The sequence below is a fragment of the Leucopleurus acutus genome (assembly GCF_964270905.1).
Source record: "Leucopleurus acutus genome assembly, chromosome: 12".
Classification (NCBI taxonomy): domain Eukaryota; kingdom Metazoa; phylum Chordata; class Mammalia; order Artiodactyla; family Delphinidae; genus Leucopleurus; species Leucopleurus acutus.
Window position 1 is genome coordinate 87,473,220 of NC_139154.1, and position 15,557 is coordinate 87,488,776.

Sequence of the window (15,557 nt, forward strand, 5' to 3'; positions counted from 1 at the left end):
CCACCTCCCTTCACTCAGGTCTCTGCGCAAACATCACCTTATCCACGAGGCCTCCCTGACCCCCTCAGCATAAAATTGCACATCCCCCATCACTTCAATCCACTATCCCCCTCACCCTGCTTCATTTCTCTTCATCACCACAGGACAAATCATCTTTTTGTCCGTTTGGTATTCAAATGCAGCTGGGTCAGAGCAGAGGCTGAACTCTCCACTGCGGCTCTACCCCAGCACCGAGGCCAGTGTCTGGCAGGCAGTGGGCGCTCAGTGACCCACATTTATGGTTGGATGGATAGAAGCACGGATGGATGGACGGATGGGTGAGTGAGTAAATGAATAAGAGACAAACTTCTGGCTCAGAGCTGAGGCAGACCATAGTCTCCAGTGTCATGTGCCCCAAGGACAGATGGTGGGACACAGGGAGTGAGGTTTCTACTACACAGGAAGGGCTTCATCACCATCAGAGTTGTATGAAGGCAGCATAATGAGGGTCACGGAAAACGCCTGAGCTTTAGAATAATCCAGATGACTTGGTCAAAAACAAAACAAATCCGAAAGAAAACAATTTGGTTGAGAACAAGGTGAGAGGAAAACAATTCAGCCCGAAGGACAATTTGGTTTAAAAAAATATACTCCACCTTACTTTTCAAACATTGGAATTTTGATGTAGCACGCAAGTGGAGTGCGTTCTTTTGTGCCTTTTCAAGTATTTTGCTTAAATTTCAGAAGAGTTTTACTCTCTGCTTTAAATTTCTAGTTAATATTTTAGCTATTTCTTTTCATTCTGTTCATTTAAAAAAATTTGTTGTGCAGCCTCGGGCAGCCGGCCCGGAACCACCTGGTGAGATCTCTTCTCTCTAGGAATGGTGGAGCTGGAGAGAGGCTCCTTTAACCCTCCTGCAGGATGAACCCCCCGCCAGAAGACATGGAGAACGCTCTCATGGGGAGTCGGAGCTCGCACGCTTCCCTGCGTGACGTCCATTCCATCAACCCCACGCAACTCATGGCCAGGATTGAGTCCTATGAAGGAAGGGAAAAGAAAGGCATATCTGACGTCAGGAGGACTTTCTGTTTGTTTGTCCCCTTTGACCTCTTATTTGTAACGTTACTGTGGATAATAGACTTAAATGTGAATGGAGGTATTGAGAACACGTTAGAGAAAGAGGTGGTGCAGTATGACTACTTCTTTTCTTACTTTGATATATTTCTTTTGGCAGTTTTTCAATTTAAAGTGTTAATACTTGCATATGCCGCGTGCAGACTGCACCACTGGTGGACCATAGCGTTGATGACAGCAGTGACCAGTGCCCTTTCACTAGCAAAAGCAAAAGCGATCCTCTCAAAGATTTCTGTCAAGGGGCTTTCGGCTACATGCTGCCCATCATTTCCTTCATCTTTGCCTGGATCGAGACGTGGTTCCTGGATTTCAAGGTGTTACCTCAAGAGGCAGAAGAAAACACTCCTGATAGCTCAGGATGCCTCGGAGAGGGCGGCACTGATACCTGGTGGTCTTTCTGATGGTCAGTTTTATTCTCCTCCTGGATCCGAAGCAGGATCTGAAAATGAAACTGAAGAAAAGCAGGACAGTGGAAAACCACTTTTAGAACTATGAGTAAGACTTTTGTTAAATGTCAAAAACCTTTACTGAAAGTCACCAGAGGGAAAAAAGGACTGGAACTGGGGGTCTCCCTATTGAAGGCTGAAATGGTGACATCCACTGCTGACATTACTGAACGGCTAATAAAAAATTTATTGATTGTAATACCTCACAGACATGGTCCCATCTCCACATACATTTAGTCACCTGCCTGTGGCTGGTAAGATAATGTCATGATCCATCCTGTATTCAGTGAGACTGAGTCTGACCTGTCAATGAGTAGTTGCAGAAAGTCTTGTGCTGTGTTCCTGATCAAAGGACTTCTTAATATATTGGAATAACACTTTTTTAGTATGCAAAATATCTTTTTATTTTGACTTGCAGAATGGAATTTTTTTGTTCCACGTCTCGGATTTCTTTTGTCTTTCTTTTTTAACTCCCTACATTTCCCTTGTGTTTTTTTAACTCACTCACATGCACTATTTGTACAATTTTAAAAGGTAATAAAATCCAACATATCAAAATGAAAAAAGAATTTATTGTGAAATGTCACTCATACAGATAAAAGTACATAAAACATAAATGTGCTGCATAGTAAATTATTATAAACACCACCCAGGCAAGAACCAGGACGCTGCCAGCCCCCAGGCGCCCCTAAATGCCCTTCCTGACACACAACTCTCATAACCAAAAGGGACAGGACAACCCTGCTTCTGCCCTAATCACATTCTTTCTTGTCTTTATAATTTTGCCTCCTGAGGAGACATCTGTACCCACTGTAGTTTAGTTTTACCTGTTGGTTTTAGAATATTTTATAAATGGAATCACAGCATACATGTCTGTGTCTGGCTTCTTTCACTCAACGGTATGGCTGCGAGGCTTGTGTGTCGTGTGGTTGCAGTATGTTCCTTCTCATTATTGTGCAGTTTGTAACAGCAAAATGTTGGAAATAATCTGAATCTGCAAAAATAGGGAATTGGCCACATAAAGTATGGGAATTTACAAAACAGAAATTACCGCATGATCCTATTTTTGCTACAAAGGAAAAACGAGGATTTCCTTTTTGAAAAGGAAAAGAGAGTGAAAGAGAAAGAATGAAGGAAAATCCATCCATATGAATGTCTATAGAGAAAGATCTAGAAAAATATGCCACATTTGACCTAGGGAGGGTGAGTGGGTGCAGGGTTCTTCATGATGTTTCTTTATATTTGTTTGGATTGACCTAATTTTCTGGTTTTCCTATAATGAGCACTACTGCTTTTGTAAAAGAAATAAGAAAAAAACACTAAAAGGAGTTTAAACAATGAAAAAATCATCAAGCAATAAGAAGCAGCAATAAAAAAATGGTCGTGGAACTTTGGTAAGGTTTTTAGGGGGTTTTTTCCCCTCCTAATTTATTTTCAGCCAATATTTCTCCTCGTTTGATGATTTTTGTGAATTTTTTTTCATAAAAAAATGTGATAAAAACAATGAATGTTTCCAACCACAGTTAACATGTTCATGAGTCTTGCAAATACCTTACACACTTGTTTAGTTAACCTCTTTGTTGGTCATTTCAGCTGTTCAAATTCATTTTCACCCACTTTGTCTTGCCTTGCTCTATTTATCATAAATGCAAACAACCTAAATTCATTTTAGCCAAATCTTTGTTTGTCCAAACCGCTCCGGTGGACTGAATTGAACATTCTAAAGTCAGGCAGGCTTCAACCTGCCTGACTTACCATTACAGCAACGCTGTAATCACTTACCATTCAATCACTTACCATTACAGCAACGCTGGGCAGACTAACTTTTCCCAATTTCAACTTCCGCATCGGTTAAATGGGGATAAAACCTACACTGCAGGGGTTTCCTGAAATTTAGAAAGAAGTGGCCACGTCAGTACCTATGAGTCACGTCAGGCGCACTCTCTCAGTGTCGGCACTGCTGACATCTGGGGCTGAGGAATTCTGTGTTGGGAGTGGGGTGGGAGGTGTCATGTGCACTGCAGGACGCTTTGCTGCGTCCCTGGAGGATGCCATTAGCAACCTCCCCACCCCCCAACACCCCCCCAAAGCTGTAACAGCCAAACTGGTCTTCAGACATTGCCAAATGTGCCCTGGGGGCAAAACTGCCTCCAGCTGAGAACTGCTGCCTTAGACTTGTCCCTCGCTCATAACTGAGGTCCCCAAGTCCTGTTGGTTCCTCCTCCTTGTTACCTTGGGAATCGGCCCCCTTCCCTACTGAGCCTGCGTAGCCTTGTCAGCCAGCACCCGAGCAGCACAAAATCCCCACCAGACGACCTCCCTTGACCCTGTCGTATTCCCTGAGCCCTATCTGTGGGCTGTGGAACAGGAAAATACCAATGTGTGGTTCGCTCCTGATTCTTCCATCTCAGTCAAGTAGCCAGGGCTTTCAGGGCTCTCTTACATCACGGGGCCAAGAGTCAGTGCTGCCTGTAAGACGGAAGATACTTCCCCCTCCTGTATTCTGTACCTGCCCAAACCCACGATGATGATATGTTCGTTGGAGTGCCCAGGACGGGAGGTGTGGGGTGGCCTCAGGGTGAGTGAGAGGAGATGAAGAGGACAGATCTAACTGGACAGGGGACAGACAGTAGTCAGTCCTGGAGAGAAGAGACACCCACACACCACTCAGCAGCCTCATCCTGAGAAGTGATAAGACATCACAGGGAGGGGCTGCCTGGTGTCCCTAGGAAGGCAGGACCCCAGACCCCTTGTACGACTGTGCATGGCACAGACAGCAGCACAGTCACGTGGCCTAGAGGGATCCTGTGGACGGAGACACAGGTATCTATGACTTGCAGCCTCCCTCCCCTCCATGCTTCAGTGCCACATAAGATCCTGGGACCTTTCCCCAATCCAGAGCAGGAAATGCCCCCAAAATGACTGAGAGTGACTGTCTTAAGAGCCTGGCTGAATGGGGGCTCAGAGTCAGACATAATTAGCTTTAATTTTGGAAAAAAAAATTTTTTTAATGACATTTCTCACACATCTCTGAGTTTGTGGAGAGGCTCAGGTGTGTTACAAATACAGATGTCACCGTGTCACTTCCCTGCCTTCCCGTTACCTAAGGTTGAAGAGCCCCTGATTGCACACAGCAGAGGAGGCAGGGGCTTATTCTCCACACTAGCTCCCAGGACAGACAGCACTAATCGATCACGGCACCTTTCTGGCCGTGTCTGAACACAGTCCCAGGATACTGTGCAGCACCTCCCATCAGACAGCTGCATGGGTCTGAGTTGGTACTTGAGATGAAGTCACGTGTTTTCTCTACTTAAGGACCCACCGCCACCCCCCTCCCATCCGCCACAAACACATTTTACTGCTTTTTAAATCAGGATATACCGTGGGTGCATACATTAATGCTAACAGGGTTGATTTTTTTCTTTCTCCAAAACGTATTAAATTTATAATGCACTTTTGAACTGATTGCCTCTTAGAGGTGAAGAAATCCGGCGTTGGCTATCCCTGGCCTTCTGGAGTTTCCTCAAAGGCCGTGCAGGCCCCTCCCACCTGGCCCTCTGTCTCCGCTGCCCCAGTCACCCCGTTAGCCGGCACCAGCCCGGCTTGCCTCCCTCTCGCCCCTCACATTTCTCCCTCTGCCCTGCATCGTCTTGGAAAGCAACCACTTGTCTTTTGAGACTCAGCTTAAAGACCTCCTCTGTGGAACGCTTCCTGGCCCTCAGCCCCACCACGTGACCCTCCCTCTGCACAGATGGGAGCGAGGAGGGGACGCGACACGGGGCCACTCTAAGATCCGGGGTTCCTTTGCCTGGCGGCCTCCCTCTTCAGACTGTAAATCCCTAGAGGGCAGGGCTCACTTCACACACTTCCCAGGACTGGAAGACGCTCTAACGGGAGCTCAGAGAGAAGGGGCAGGGCAAGGCCAGCCCCAGGCGAGTCCCACAGGCGACAGGTGGAGAATTCACCCCCATCCAGGCTTGGGGGAGGCTGGCCCACAGAATCTGAGCAGTCAGAACTTGAGAACCGATTTATGAGCCCACAGTGAGAAACAACAGCTGGGCGGAGTGGGTGGCTAGAGTGGCCGGACCAGGGTTCCCCCTCTGTGGCCCAGCCATGGAAGCCACATTCAGTATGCAGGGTTGCTTGGCAACAGCGGACTCTGGCCAGGACAGTGACCGACGGGACTGGAACATGTGGCGGCATCAGCCCTGACAGCTGCCTCAGTGTCTCCTCGGGGGGCTGAGGACCAGGTGGGCAGGCCAGGTCACCTGTCTGGGGATGTTGAGGCTGGCCACTCCCTCAGCTGCCCTCCTGATGGACACACTGTGTCCTCAAGGTAAAGTAATAGCCATAGACTGGCACCTAAGCATACCCGGGAGGCTTAGCTCTCCTTACGATAACTGCAGTCTGATTTCATCGTTTATGAAGTTTATTTGCTGCCAGGGCCCAGCCACACCTGGCACTGAGTAGGTGATTAATAACTGGTTGCTTCTGGGTTTGTTTTTCATAGGCTACCGGTTAGCAATGCTGAAACTACTTTATGGGTATTTAGGGTAGAGCAAATAAGTAACCTGGAGTCAGGTTTCTCATTGGAGAAAGAAGTTGCAAATATGGAAAGGGGGAAGATTAGAATAAACCCTGTGACGCTGCATTGGAATTGGAGGTTCAGTATGAACTCGTATTTTAAATATATAGAGAGAGTATATATACAGGGAGATAGACACAGAAACATACATAGATGTTCTATATTTTTTTCTGACCACTGAGAGGATCTAGGAGTAGTGACACCCTAGTAGTAATAAGCACACCCAACCCCCAGATCCCGGTTTCTAAATACCAGACTCCACCAAAAGGAACCAGGGCTCCTTGGAGAAACGGCCAGTTTCAGGGGTGGTACAGGGAAGGTACAAGATGAACCTAGAACATCTTGTGACAGAGAATAAAGAAGCGTTCAGATGATGGTGGGGACATGTGCCAAGAAGACAGAAACCAGTTTGAAGAGTTCCCCGAGGCCAAATTTAAAACAACTTGAGCATCAAAATAAATAGTGGTAGTAACAGAGTATAACTCACTGAATAAAACAAGCGTCTGTGAGCCTACAATTATATAAATAAATAATAAACAAACAGGAAGGGAAAACTCTTCTTTAGAGTTGAGTGCCAACTAACAAATGTAGAAGGGTAGAATTAGAAAATCACCATGGGCAGGCTAGGATCATCAACAGATCTAGCGGGTGACTGATGAGAAAGCCTACTTATATAGTCTCAGAGCATCAACCCAGAAGACACTCATTAATGACACAGGGAAGGGGACTTCCCTGGTGGCGCACTGGTTAAGAATGCGCCTGCAAATGCAGGGGACGTGGGTTCGAGCCCTGGTCCAGGGAGGTCTCACATGCCGCGGAGCAACTAAGCCTGTACGCCACAACTACCGAGCCTGCGCTCTAGAGCCCGCAAACCACAACTACTGAGCCCACATGCCACAAATACTGAAGCCCATGCGCCACAACTACTGAAGCCTGCGCACCATAACTACTGACACCCACGCGCCTAGATCCTGAGCTCCACAACAAGAGAAGCCACCGCAGTGAGAAGCCCGTGTACCGCAGGAAAGAGCAGCCCCTGCTCGCCACAGCTAGAGAAAGCCAGTGCTTGGCAACGAAGACCCAACACAGCCAAAAATAAATAAATTAATTAATTAATAAAAAAATTATACAGGGAAAATACATGCAGTTTACAGGGGGAAACCTGGCAGACACCACTTTGACCAACTAATTAAAGTTAATATCACCAGTAATGGAACAAATAGGTATCCCATGCCTCCTGATATGATCCACTGAGAAGGACACAATATCACTTTTAGGTATTCCTGCCCGAAACGCTTAACCTGAATCTAATCCTGAGAAGATATCAGAGTCATCCAAATGTAGATTCTCATTCTACAAAATAACTGACCAGGCCTCTTCATAAATGTCAAGGTTATGAAAGACACAGACAGACTGAGGACTTGTTCAGATTAGAGGTTGCTAAAGAGACATGACCACTCAATGCTACGTGACTGAATGGGATCCTGGATCAGAAAACAATTGTCTTCTTTCACTATAAAGGTCATTATCGATACAATTGGGAAAACGTAATAAGGTCTGTAGATTAGATAATAGTAATATCATGTCAATGTTAATTTCCTGATTTTGATCCTTGTGTTGTGGTTATATAAGAGAATTCCTTGTTTATTAGGAAATAAACACTAAAGTATTTAGAGGTACATGTATATCCTATTTGCAATTTTCAAACAGTTCATACACATCTAGATACGGAGAATGTGAGAGCGAATGATAAAGTTAATTGGTAAAATGTTAATATTTGGAGAAAGCAGGTAAACCATATATGGAAATTCTTTGTACTACTTTTGCAGCTTTTCAGTAAGTCTGGAGTTATAGCAAAACAAAAGCTCAAAAATAAAATAAATGTTTGCTGGATAAAAGCATGAAGAATTACCTAGCACAGTTGGTGGAATTAGTAGGCATTCAGTGTAAGGTGGTCATTACTAGAGTGTGTCTGGTGGGGGCCGTGAGTTGCCCCTTAACTAGAGGTATCAGAATGTTCTAGGCCAGGGATTTTCAAACATTTGTGTGCATAAGAATCACCTGGAGATTTTGCTCAGTACAGGCCCTGCTGTGTGTCTGGGTGGGGGTGAGATCCTGCATTTCTGACAAGCTCCCAGGTGATGCTGTCGCTGCCTTTCTGCTGGTCCGGGGATCACACTTTGGGTCACAAGGGGGTGGATACAGCTGGGGTTAAGACCAGGTGTTCTGGAGCCTGGCTGCACTTCAGGACCACCAGAAGAGGCATCGTTAATTGGTCTTCCCAGATGATTCTAATGGGCAGCAGGATTAGACCTTGATGACCTTGCCAGCATCTGTCTCCTCCTATCTGTCATCTCAAGTTCAGACCCTCAGTCTGAACACTGCCCTGGCTTCCAAGCTGCCTTCTTTGCTGCTGCCTTACTCTGTCCTCTACCCAGAAGCCAGGTGAATCTTCCTATGCTCCTCCCCTGTTCAGACACTTGTGTGCAAGTCAGGTGCGAACTCCCCACCCAGGGGTCAAGCCCTCTGTGACTTGTGGCCAAAACCCACTTTACCTGACTGCTTGCCAGCCCCCCCTCCCCCTTGACACCCTGCTCTCAGGAGAGCAGTGTCCCCATCCTGCATCTCAGGTTCCTTGCACACAATTGCGTTGGGAACCGGCCCCCGACACACACACGCAGCAGGTCTCCAGGTAAGAACCACCACTTAGTACCTTCTTCCCCGGGGGCCCGTGCCATGATGTGTCAGTCTGGCTGGGCTCACCCCAGGGGCTCACTTTCCTCCAGGAGAGAGAGCTGGCTGAGAGCCTGGTAATCAGGCGCTCTCCTCACTCATAGCAGGGCAGGGAGGGTCTCTGTGGCTGGGACACAGGTCACCCTGTTCCTGTTCACCCAGGACAGGGCTCGGCACCCTGTCTGCGCGGGGAATTGCAGGGAGGGTCCCACTTGGGTGTTGCCCTGAAACTCTGGCCTGGCACCCAATTCCCCATTCCCCTGTCCACCTCCCACCCACTCTTTCCCCTCCCTCCTTCAGCCCAGCAGGAGGCTAGGATCTGAAGGACCTAGCCAGGTCACAGGGAGATGCCACCTACGTTGTCCCCTGGGGGGAGGGTTTGGCCTAGGAGAGAAGCTACATTTGTTAGGGGGTTGAAAACCAAATTTGAGAAGGGGGATGGGGGACCTGGATGCCACGAGACCACCCCCTTCTCTATTTCTCCTTCTCCCCTGCAAGCCAAGACCTCTGGCTGGGCTGCCCCTTCTCCAGTCCTCGCGTTCCTGGGGAAAGACTTTCCAGATCCAGGACTGCCTGTGGCCCCACGTGCCCTGGGAATGATGGAGCTAATTCCAGGTAAGATGTTGGGCTGCCCGGGGAAGGGGCTTCAGTAATCAAAGGCGTTAGGGGCTGAGCAGTTGCCTCAGTTCCCAGGAGAATCATAGCTGGAATCTGAGGGACAAGCAGCCACTCTCGGCTCAGATAGGTTCAAGGTCAAGTCCCCAGAGGCTTCTTAGAAGGCTCGTCCCCACCTCTGGTTCCCACTCAGGCTGTTTCTCTCTCCCTCAGGGATGTCCAGGTGGAAACTCCCAGGAGAAGCTCATTCCATCCTCATGAAAGGAAGATGCCCTTCCTGCCTCCCATCAAAAGGTCTTGAAGCTTTGCACACTTCATCTCCCTTTGGACCAGGGAGTCTTCAGATTCCCAGCCTTGCTGAGTTCTAGAGAGAGGGCCAGGAACTTGGAAGCAAATACGAGGTAGGCCCTTAAGAGGGATGACCCCATTTTCTGGATCTAGAATGTCCTCCCACCGCCCGGCCCCCTCTACCCTCCAGATGCCCTTGGGCGCCCCACGCAGGTTAACACCTGGCCCCCAGCCCTGCTTTCTGCCTCCAAGTCCTGGATCCCAGGCGGCTGGAAGAACCTATTTCGCAGGCAGATACTTTCTCAGTTGTTTACAATAACCATAATTTTTCCAACCCCCAATCAAGACCACAACTTTAGGGTCACTCTTGGCTATAAGAGTCAGTTTGGATACTAAAATATTGTAGTTTGTAATGATTAGAGGAATCACGATTAGATTAGAAATGACAAGAATTATGGAGGGAATAAGTCAAGATATTTGAAATTGAGGCTGTCTTGGAAAATCCAAGATATATCGTCACTGTATATGTATTCTCTTCTATCTCCAAGCGAGACCCTCCGTAAATACTTGAACCTTCCTTCTGTTCTCCGTTCACTGCGTATTTTCCCCACCCTTTCACATCCATTCCATTCATCCCCAGTAAACACATGACATGGTTTTCCCATGAGCCAACCTTTATTGGTTTTTGAAGTAATGAATTATTGGCACAAGGCTCAATGAGTTTCGAAGCAAATCACAGAAAGAAACACACATTGTGCAGGTGGGAAGACCCAACAGTGAAGAACCCCAGGGCAGCTGTGACCCACACCAAGAGGGCTGGGTCTTGCTTGTAAGGACCCTGCAGCCAGGACCCAGCCCAGCCGAGACAGGCTACCTGGGCCCAAAGGTGACTGAGCCACATCTCAGGGAACCTGAAGGCGTCCCCCAGTCCTCTCCCAAAGATCATCATTTCTAGCCTTCTTGGAACCTTCTTCTAGCCTCCGAGTCTTTGCCACCAGCAGCAGCTTGACAGCCACGAGGACCTGCCACCCCTCCAAGAAAGCCAGCCTGCTCTCCCTCACCTGTTCCTTTTCCCATGGAAGCCTCCCCCATCAGGGGCAGATTAAGGGCCCTGCAAAGGAGGAGCAGGAAGGCGAGGGTTGGTATAAGAGCGCTGGCCAAACCGAGTGACCCCTGAGGATATGTGCCCATCCCCTCCACCGTGGTGGGTCCTCCCGCCAGTATCTGGGGGGTGAGGCAAAGGGGGCTTCTCAATAGGGGAGCTGCTGCCGCCCCTCCTCTGAGTAGAGCTCCTCCTCTATGAACTCCAGGTCGAACTCGTCCTCCAGGGACCCTCCTACAGGCAGAAGGCGGAACTTCTTCCCTTGCAGTGTGCACGTGCGATGCTCGAAGTCCAGGACGGCGTTGTGGTCCTGGAGCAGGTCGGTCCCAATGATGGCATCTTCGGCACTTGCGTTGGCCACTAGGAAAGCCGCCTTCAGCTTCAGCTTGCCCAGGGATATCACTGTATCCCAGACACCCAGGATCTTCATTTCAGCCCCGTTGGCCACTTTCACCACATTCTCAAAGGGTCGCAGGGAATCCAGGTCGCCACCGGTGACTTCCTTCCACAAGCGCGGGTGGACCACGGAGACCTGGGCCCCAGAGTCCACCAGGAAACTCACGGGCACGTCGCCAATTTTCCCCTTGAGGTAGTAGCCCTTACCCATGCTGTTGGCAAAGAGGATCTCCTTGGGCTGGTAGCTGTGGGCCGCCCCGGGTCCCCCAGTGGTCTTCAGGAGGGCCTCTTTCACAGCCCCGTATTCCCCCTGGTCCTCAGGACTGAGTCCACTGTAGGCCTCCAGGGCGTCTCCCCTGAGGGACTCTTTCAGGAACCTCAGCTTGGTGGCGTGGTCCCAATGGCTGAGGTCACTGATGACCTCAAAGCGGTTCAGCCAGAGGTGCGGGGCCACATTGGCTCCATCAAAAGGCTCCAGGACAAAGGCATGCTCCCGGTGGCCCTCCCAGCTCCTGGCTGCACTCCCGGCCATCCCTCTGCTTTCCTCTGGAACTGCAGCAGCAACCCACACCAGGCAGAGAAAGCCACAGAGCAGCGTCTGTGCAATCACGCTGGACACGAGGCCTCTCTAAGCAAAGTGTTGCTCGGTATTCGCCATGGGCAGGCAGAAGGGACCAGGTGAGGATTGTCTGACCGACTGCTGGGTGCAGAGACGGAGAGCTGCTGTAGCCTGCTCACTCTGCAGAGCCTTTTTGATGCCTAGCCTGAGCCCCCAGGGCTCCCCAATTGCCTTTGTTCTGGAAGCTCCGCCCTGCTCCTCCTACCCTCCTGCCAGCATCCTGTCCATCTAGCAGGATCAGTACCTCACCCTCCTGCATTCGTCATCGGGACGGGTACCTGCCAGCCCACATTGCAAGGAAGGCCAGCCTGGGTCAGAGGGGCCCTACTCAGGTACCCTCCCCAGCCTATGTCCCAGAATAACAGATGAGGACAACAGGGGATGTTACGATATCCAGGTGTTTATCATCAGCTGGAGAAGGAAGGGGGTGGCAGGGACCAGAGGCCCATCAGCTTCTAGACTGGAGAAGCCCCTTTGCATCAACCTCGAGTGACCCCTTTGAGTGGTTAAGGGAAAGGAGCTTACATTTATTGCGCTTCTGCTCCGTGTGGCGAGGGCTAGGTGTTTCTCGTGCGTTCTGAACCAAGTAGAGAATCCCGTAAGATTCTCTGGAGAGGGAGGTGGAAGAGAGTCCCAGAATCAAGAATGTCCAGAAATAAATCGATTTTCAAATGAGGGGACACACACACTTTCCATGAACGCAATTGTTAGAGTAACTTTCCCTCGTTGATCACGCCTAATTCAGAGTCAGCATGTTTGCGGGCTAAGCCTTGGCCCGCACACCCACATTAGGGCCTTGCAGTGGGCTGGTGCGTATCTTGCACTTATGGGAGTGGGTTCCAGAATCCGGAGTCGGGCTCCTGCTCTAGCTCTGGGTGGGCCCCACCATGGGCTCCTCCTCTCTCACCTTCCGGGAACCTTCCAAGAGCCCCTTCCCCAGGTGCTGTAGTCCATTCCCTCACCCAGTCATTCGTGGAAAGAGCAGCCAGGGAATTCCACTCCTTTGTGTTCCAAGAGGGGGAAACGTCCACCATGTTGGCAAAGCCAGTGGTGAGAGTCTGGAAGGCTTTGGATGGAGGAGGTTGGCTGTGGGACCTCTTGCAGGGGGAGGGTGCGGGAGGGTGGAGGGCCACCCCGGGCCACCCCATGGATGCCCGGAAGGCAGATCTGGGAGTCCTAGGGCTGGAGCCTGACTCGGGCCTGCGCAGGGTGACCGGAGCTGTTGGGGGGCCCACATGTATGACCTCGTTCAGATGTCGCCCCTCCATGGAGCCCTCTACTCCGGCCCTCGCTGGTATGCCTGCTCCCCGTTGAGCCGTGCGTTGGCTGTGCTGGTCCGTTCACGAGTCCGTCTCATGCGCGTGCACGTCTGTCTCCAGGCCCCGTAGAAACTTACTCTGGGGCCAGCAGGTGCTCTCTGCTGGGCTCCAGGCCTGGCTGAGTAGCATCACCAAACAGGAGAGAGGAACACAGGAGAGGAGCGAGAAGCAGCGGCACACCTGTGGCTCTGGGCTGTTTTTCCTCGCCCAGAGCCTGTTTCTCACCAGCCGCCTGTACCACCGATCACCCAGTGCCTGGCTGAATTCCAGAGGCCCCGGGCTCCAGTCCTGCCTATGGACGGTCCCAGGGTCCCCGACCATGCCGAAAGACCCTTAGTCCCTGCGGCTGTGTCAGTCTCTTCCACCTGACACAGTGAACCAGCACAGAGGCAGCTGGGTCAACACCTCTCGTCACAGCTGCCTGGCTGAGGTGGGGCCATCATGCCATTCCAGGAGCCCAGAGGAGGGGGAAGTGGAGTCAGTGGGAAGGTGTCAAGGGCAGGTGGGTCTCCGAGAAGATTGCATAATGCAAAACCTGCACCCAGAGGAATGGCCCTGCACCCACAAGACCAGGAAGCCCCTTCTGCAAGCGGACGTTTGTCGACAGACTCCCAGTCCCTGGAATGGGTGTTGTTCTGTGGCCCAGGGAACTGACCTAGTGGCTCTGTGGCTCCCCGGTATTCGTCACCCCGAACACCTGGTCCCCTGGAAGTGGGAAGGAGTGAAGGGGCTGGCATGTGACCGAGGGAAGTAAGAGGCAAGGTGGCTTGCCAGCTGACGCGCTTGGTGGGCACTGGGGGCACCCCAAAAACTGCGTGCCTCCTTCTCGTCCCTGTGTCTGCTTCCTGACAACTGCTGGGGCCACACTGGGGGCCCGGGGAGGAGCCTGAGCCCTCAAGTCCCCAGGGTGGTGGGCAGGGCCCCAGGGTGCAGGGGGTGCAAGGGGGGCCTGGGAGGGCAACCGCACGTTCTCAGGAGATCATTTTGAGCAAAGAGCCTGGAGACACTTTATGGAGTCTGGGGCCCCCCGTGAGGCCCAGACTGCAACACCAGGAGGGAAAGAAGGGCACCACCAGCCCTTGCCGGGCACGCGGGCTCTGGTGGGTGCCTCACACTCCCAAGATCAAGGTCACCCTGGGAGCTGGATGGGGAGTGAGCAGGCGGGGATTTAAGGATTGTTCAAGGCAGGAAATGAAGGCTGAGGGGACACAGAAGGTGCTCTAACCAGGACCGCTTCATGGGCATTCGATCTGGGGAGTCACGGGTGCTCTGCACTCAGCAGGGCCCGAGCTCGTTCGGAGGCTCTGCTGTTGCTGTCTTGAAATTCCCAATAGTTTGGAACAAGAGGCCGAACACTCATTTTGCGCCAGGCCCTGTAAATTACGTAGCTGGTTTTGTCTCCATCCAATCTCCTGGGACTTCTCTCCACACACACACACACACACACACACACACACACACACACACACACACACACACACACAGACACACACAGACACACACACACACAGACACACACACACACACACGAGACAAACGCCCTCCTTACCCCGCCTCACACATACATGTCCACAGAAACGCACCCCCCCACACACTGTGCACACATCCTGCACATGTAAAACCCACCCCCAGCACGCAGTCACACTACCATTCTCGGTTCAAAACCACTAAGCAATTGCATAGGCTTCCCTGGTGGCGCAGTGGTTGAGAGTCCTCCTGCCGATGCAGGGGACACGGGTTCGTGCCCCGGTCCGGGAAGATCCCACATGCCGCGCAGCGGCTGGGCCCGTGAGCCATGGCTGCTGAGCCTGCGCGTCCGGAGCCTGTGCTCCGCAACGGGAGGGGCCACAACAGTGAGAGGCCCGCGTACCGCAAAATAAAACAAACAAAAAAAAAGAAACTGCGTAACATGCATACCGAATTCAGCCCCCACCTTTCGTTTCACAGATTTCCTTGCATGCACATTTCCACCGAGTGCTCATATCGTATTTTACCTGATGTTTATGAGCCTCTGGGCACGCTTACTGGCCCAGAAAACTAGGCAGGTCCCGTCACCACGGCTTACAAGCTGATGAAACCAGGATGCAGATGTTTAACAGCCCAGTTTCGAAGAGTTTAAGGCCGACGTGTATATGCAGGCTGACCCCCTGGAGCAGACCCAGTCACGGCCACGCCACTTTGAGAGTGGGTCGTCCCGCCTTCTGCCCTTCCTCCACTGTGCGGAGCCAAGGACACGACTCCCTCCATCCTTCCTACCTCTCGGCTCTGCCACCACGAGCAAGCTCCCCTCGGCCTGCCCCACTCCAAGAGCTCCTGCCCCGGCTCGTCCCTCCCGAGGCC

General features: G+C 51.2%; 1 protein-coding gene and 1 pseudogene across 2 annotated transcripts; one reads left to right on the forward strand and one right to left on the reverse strand.

Annotated features, from left to right (window-relative positions):
* The first annotated feature begins 901 nt into the window (after nt 1–901).
* On the forward strand, nt 902–1,609 carry LOC309969776 (STARD3 N-terminal-like protein; annotated as a pseudogene). Its single transcript has one exon. The product of its transcript is annotated as an STARD3 N-terminal-like protein (transcript).
* Nucleotides 1,610–11,031: 9,422 nt separating this feature from the next.
* Nucleotides 11,032–12,157, reverse strand: ASPRV1 (aspartic peptidase retroviral like 1; the record flags this gene model as incomplete). The annotated part of the gene is given in 4 exon segments (XM_082851447.1): nt 11,032–11,906; nt 11,909–12,038; nt 12,042–12,097; nt 12,100–12,157. Coding segments are annotated over 4 exon segments (1,119 nt in total).
* Nucleotides 12,158–15,557: the final 3,400 nt, after the last annotated feature.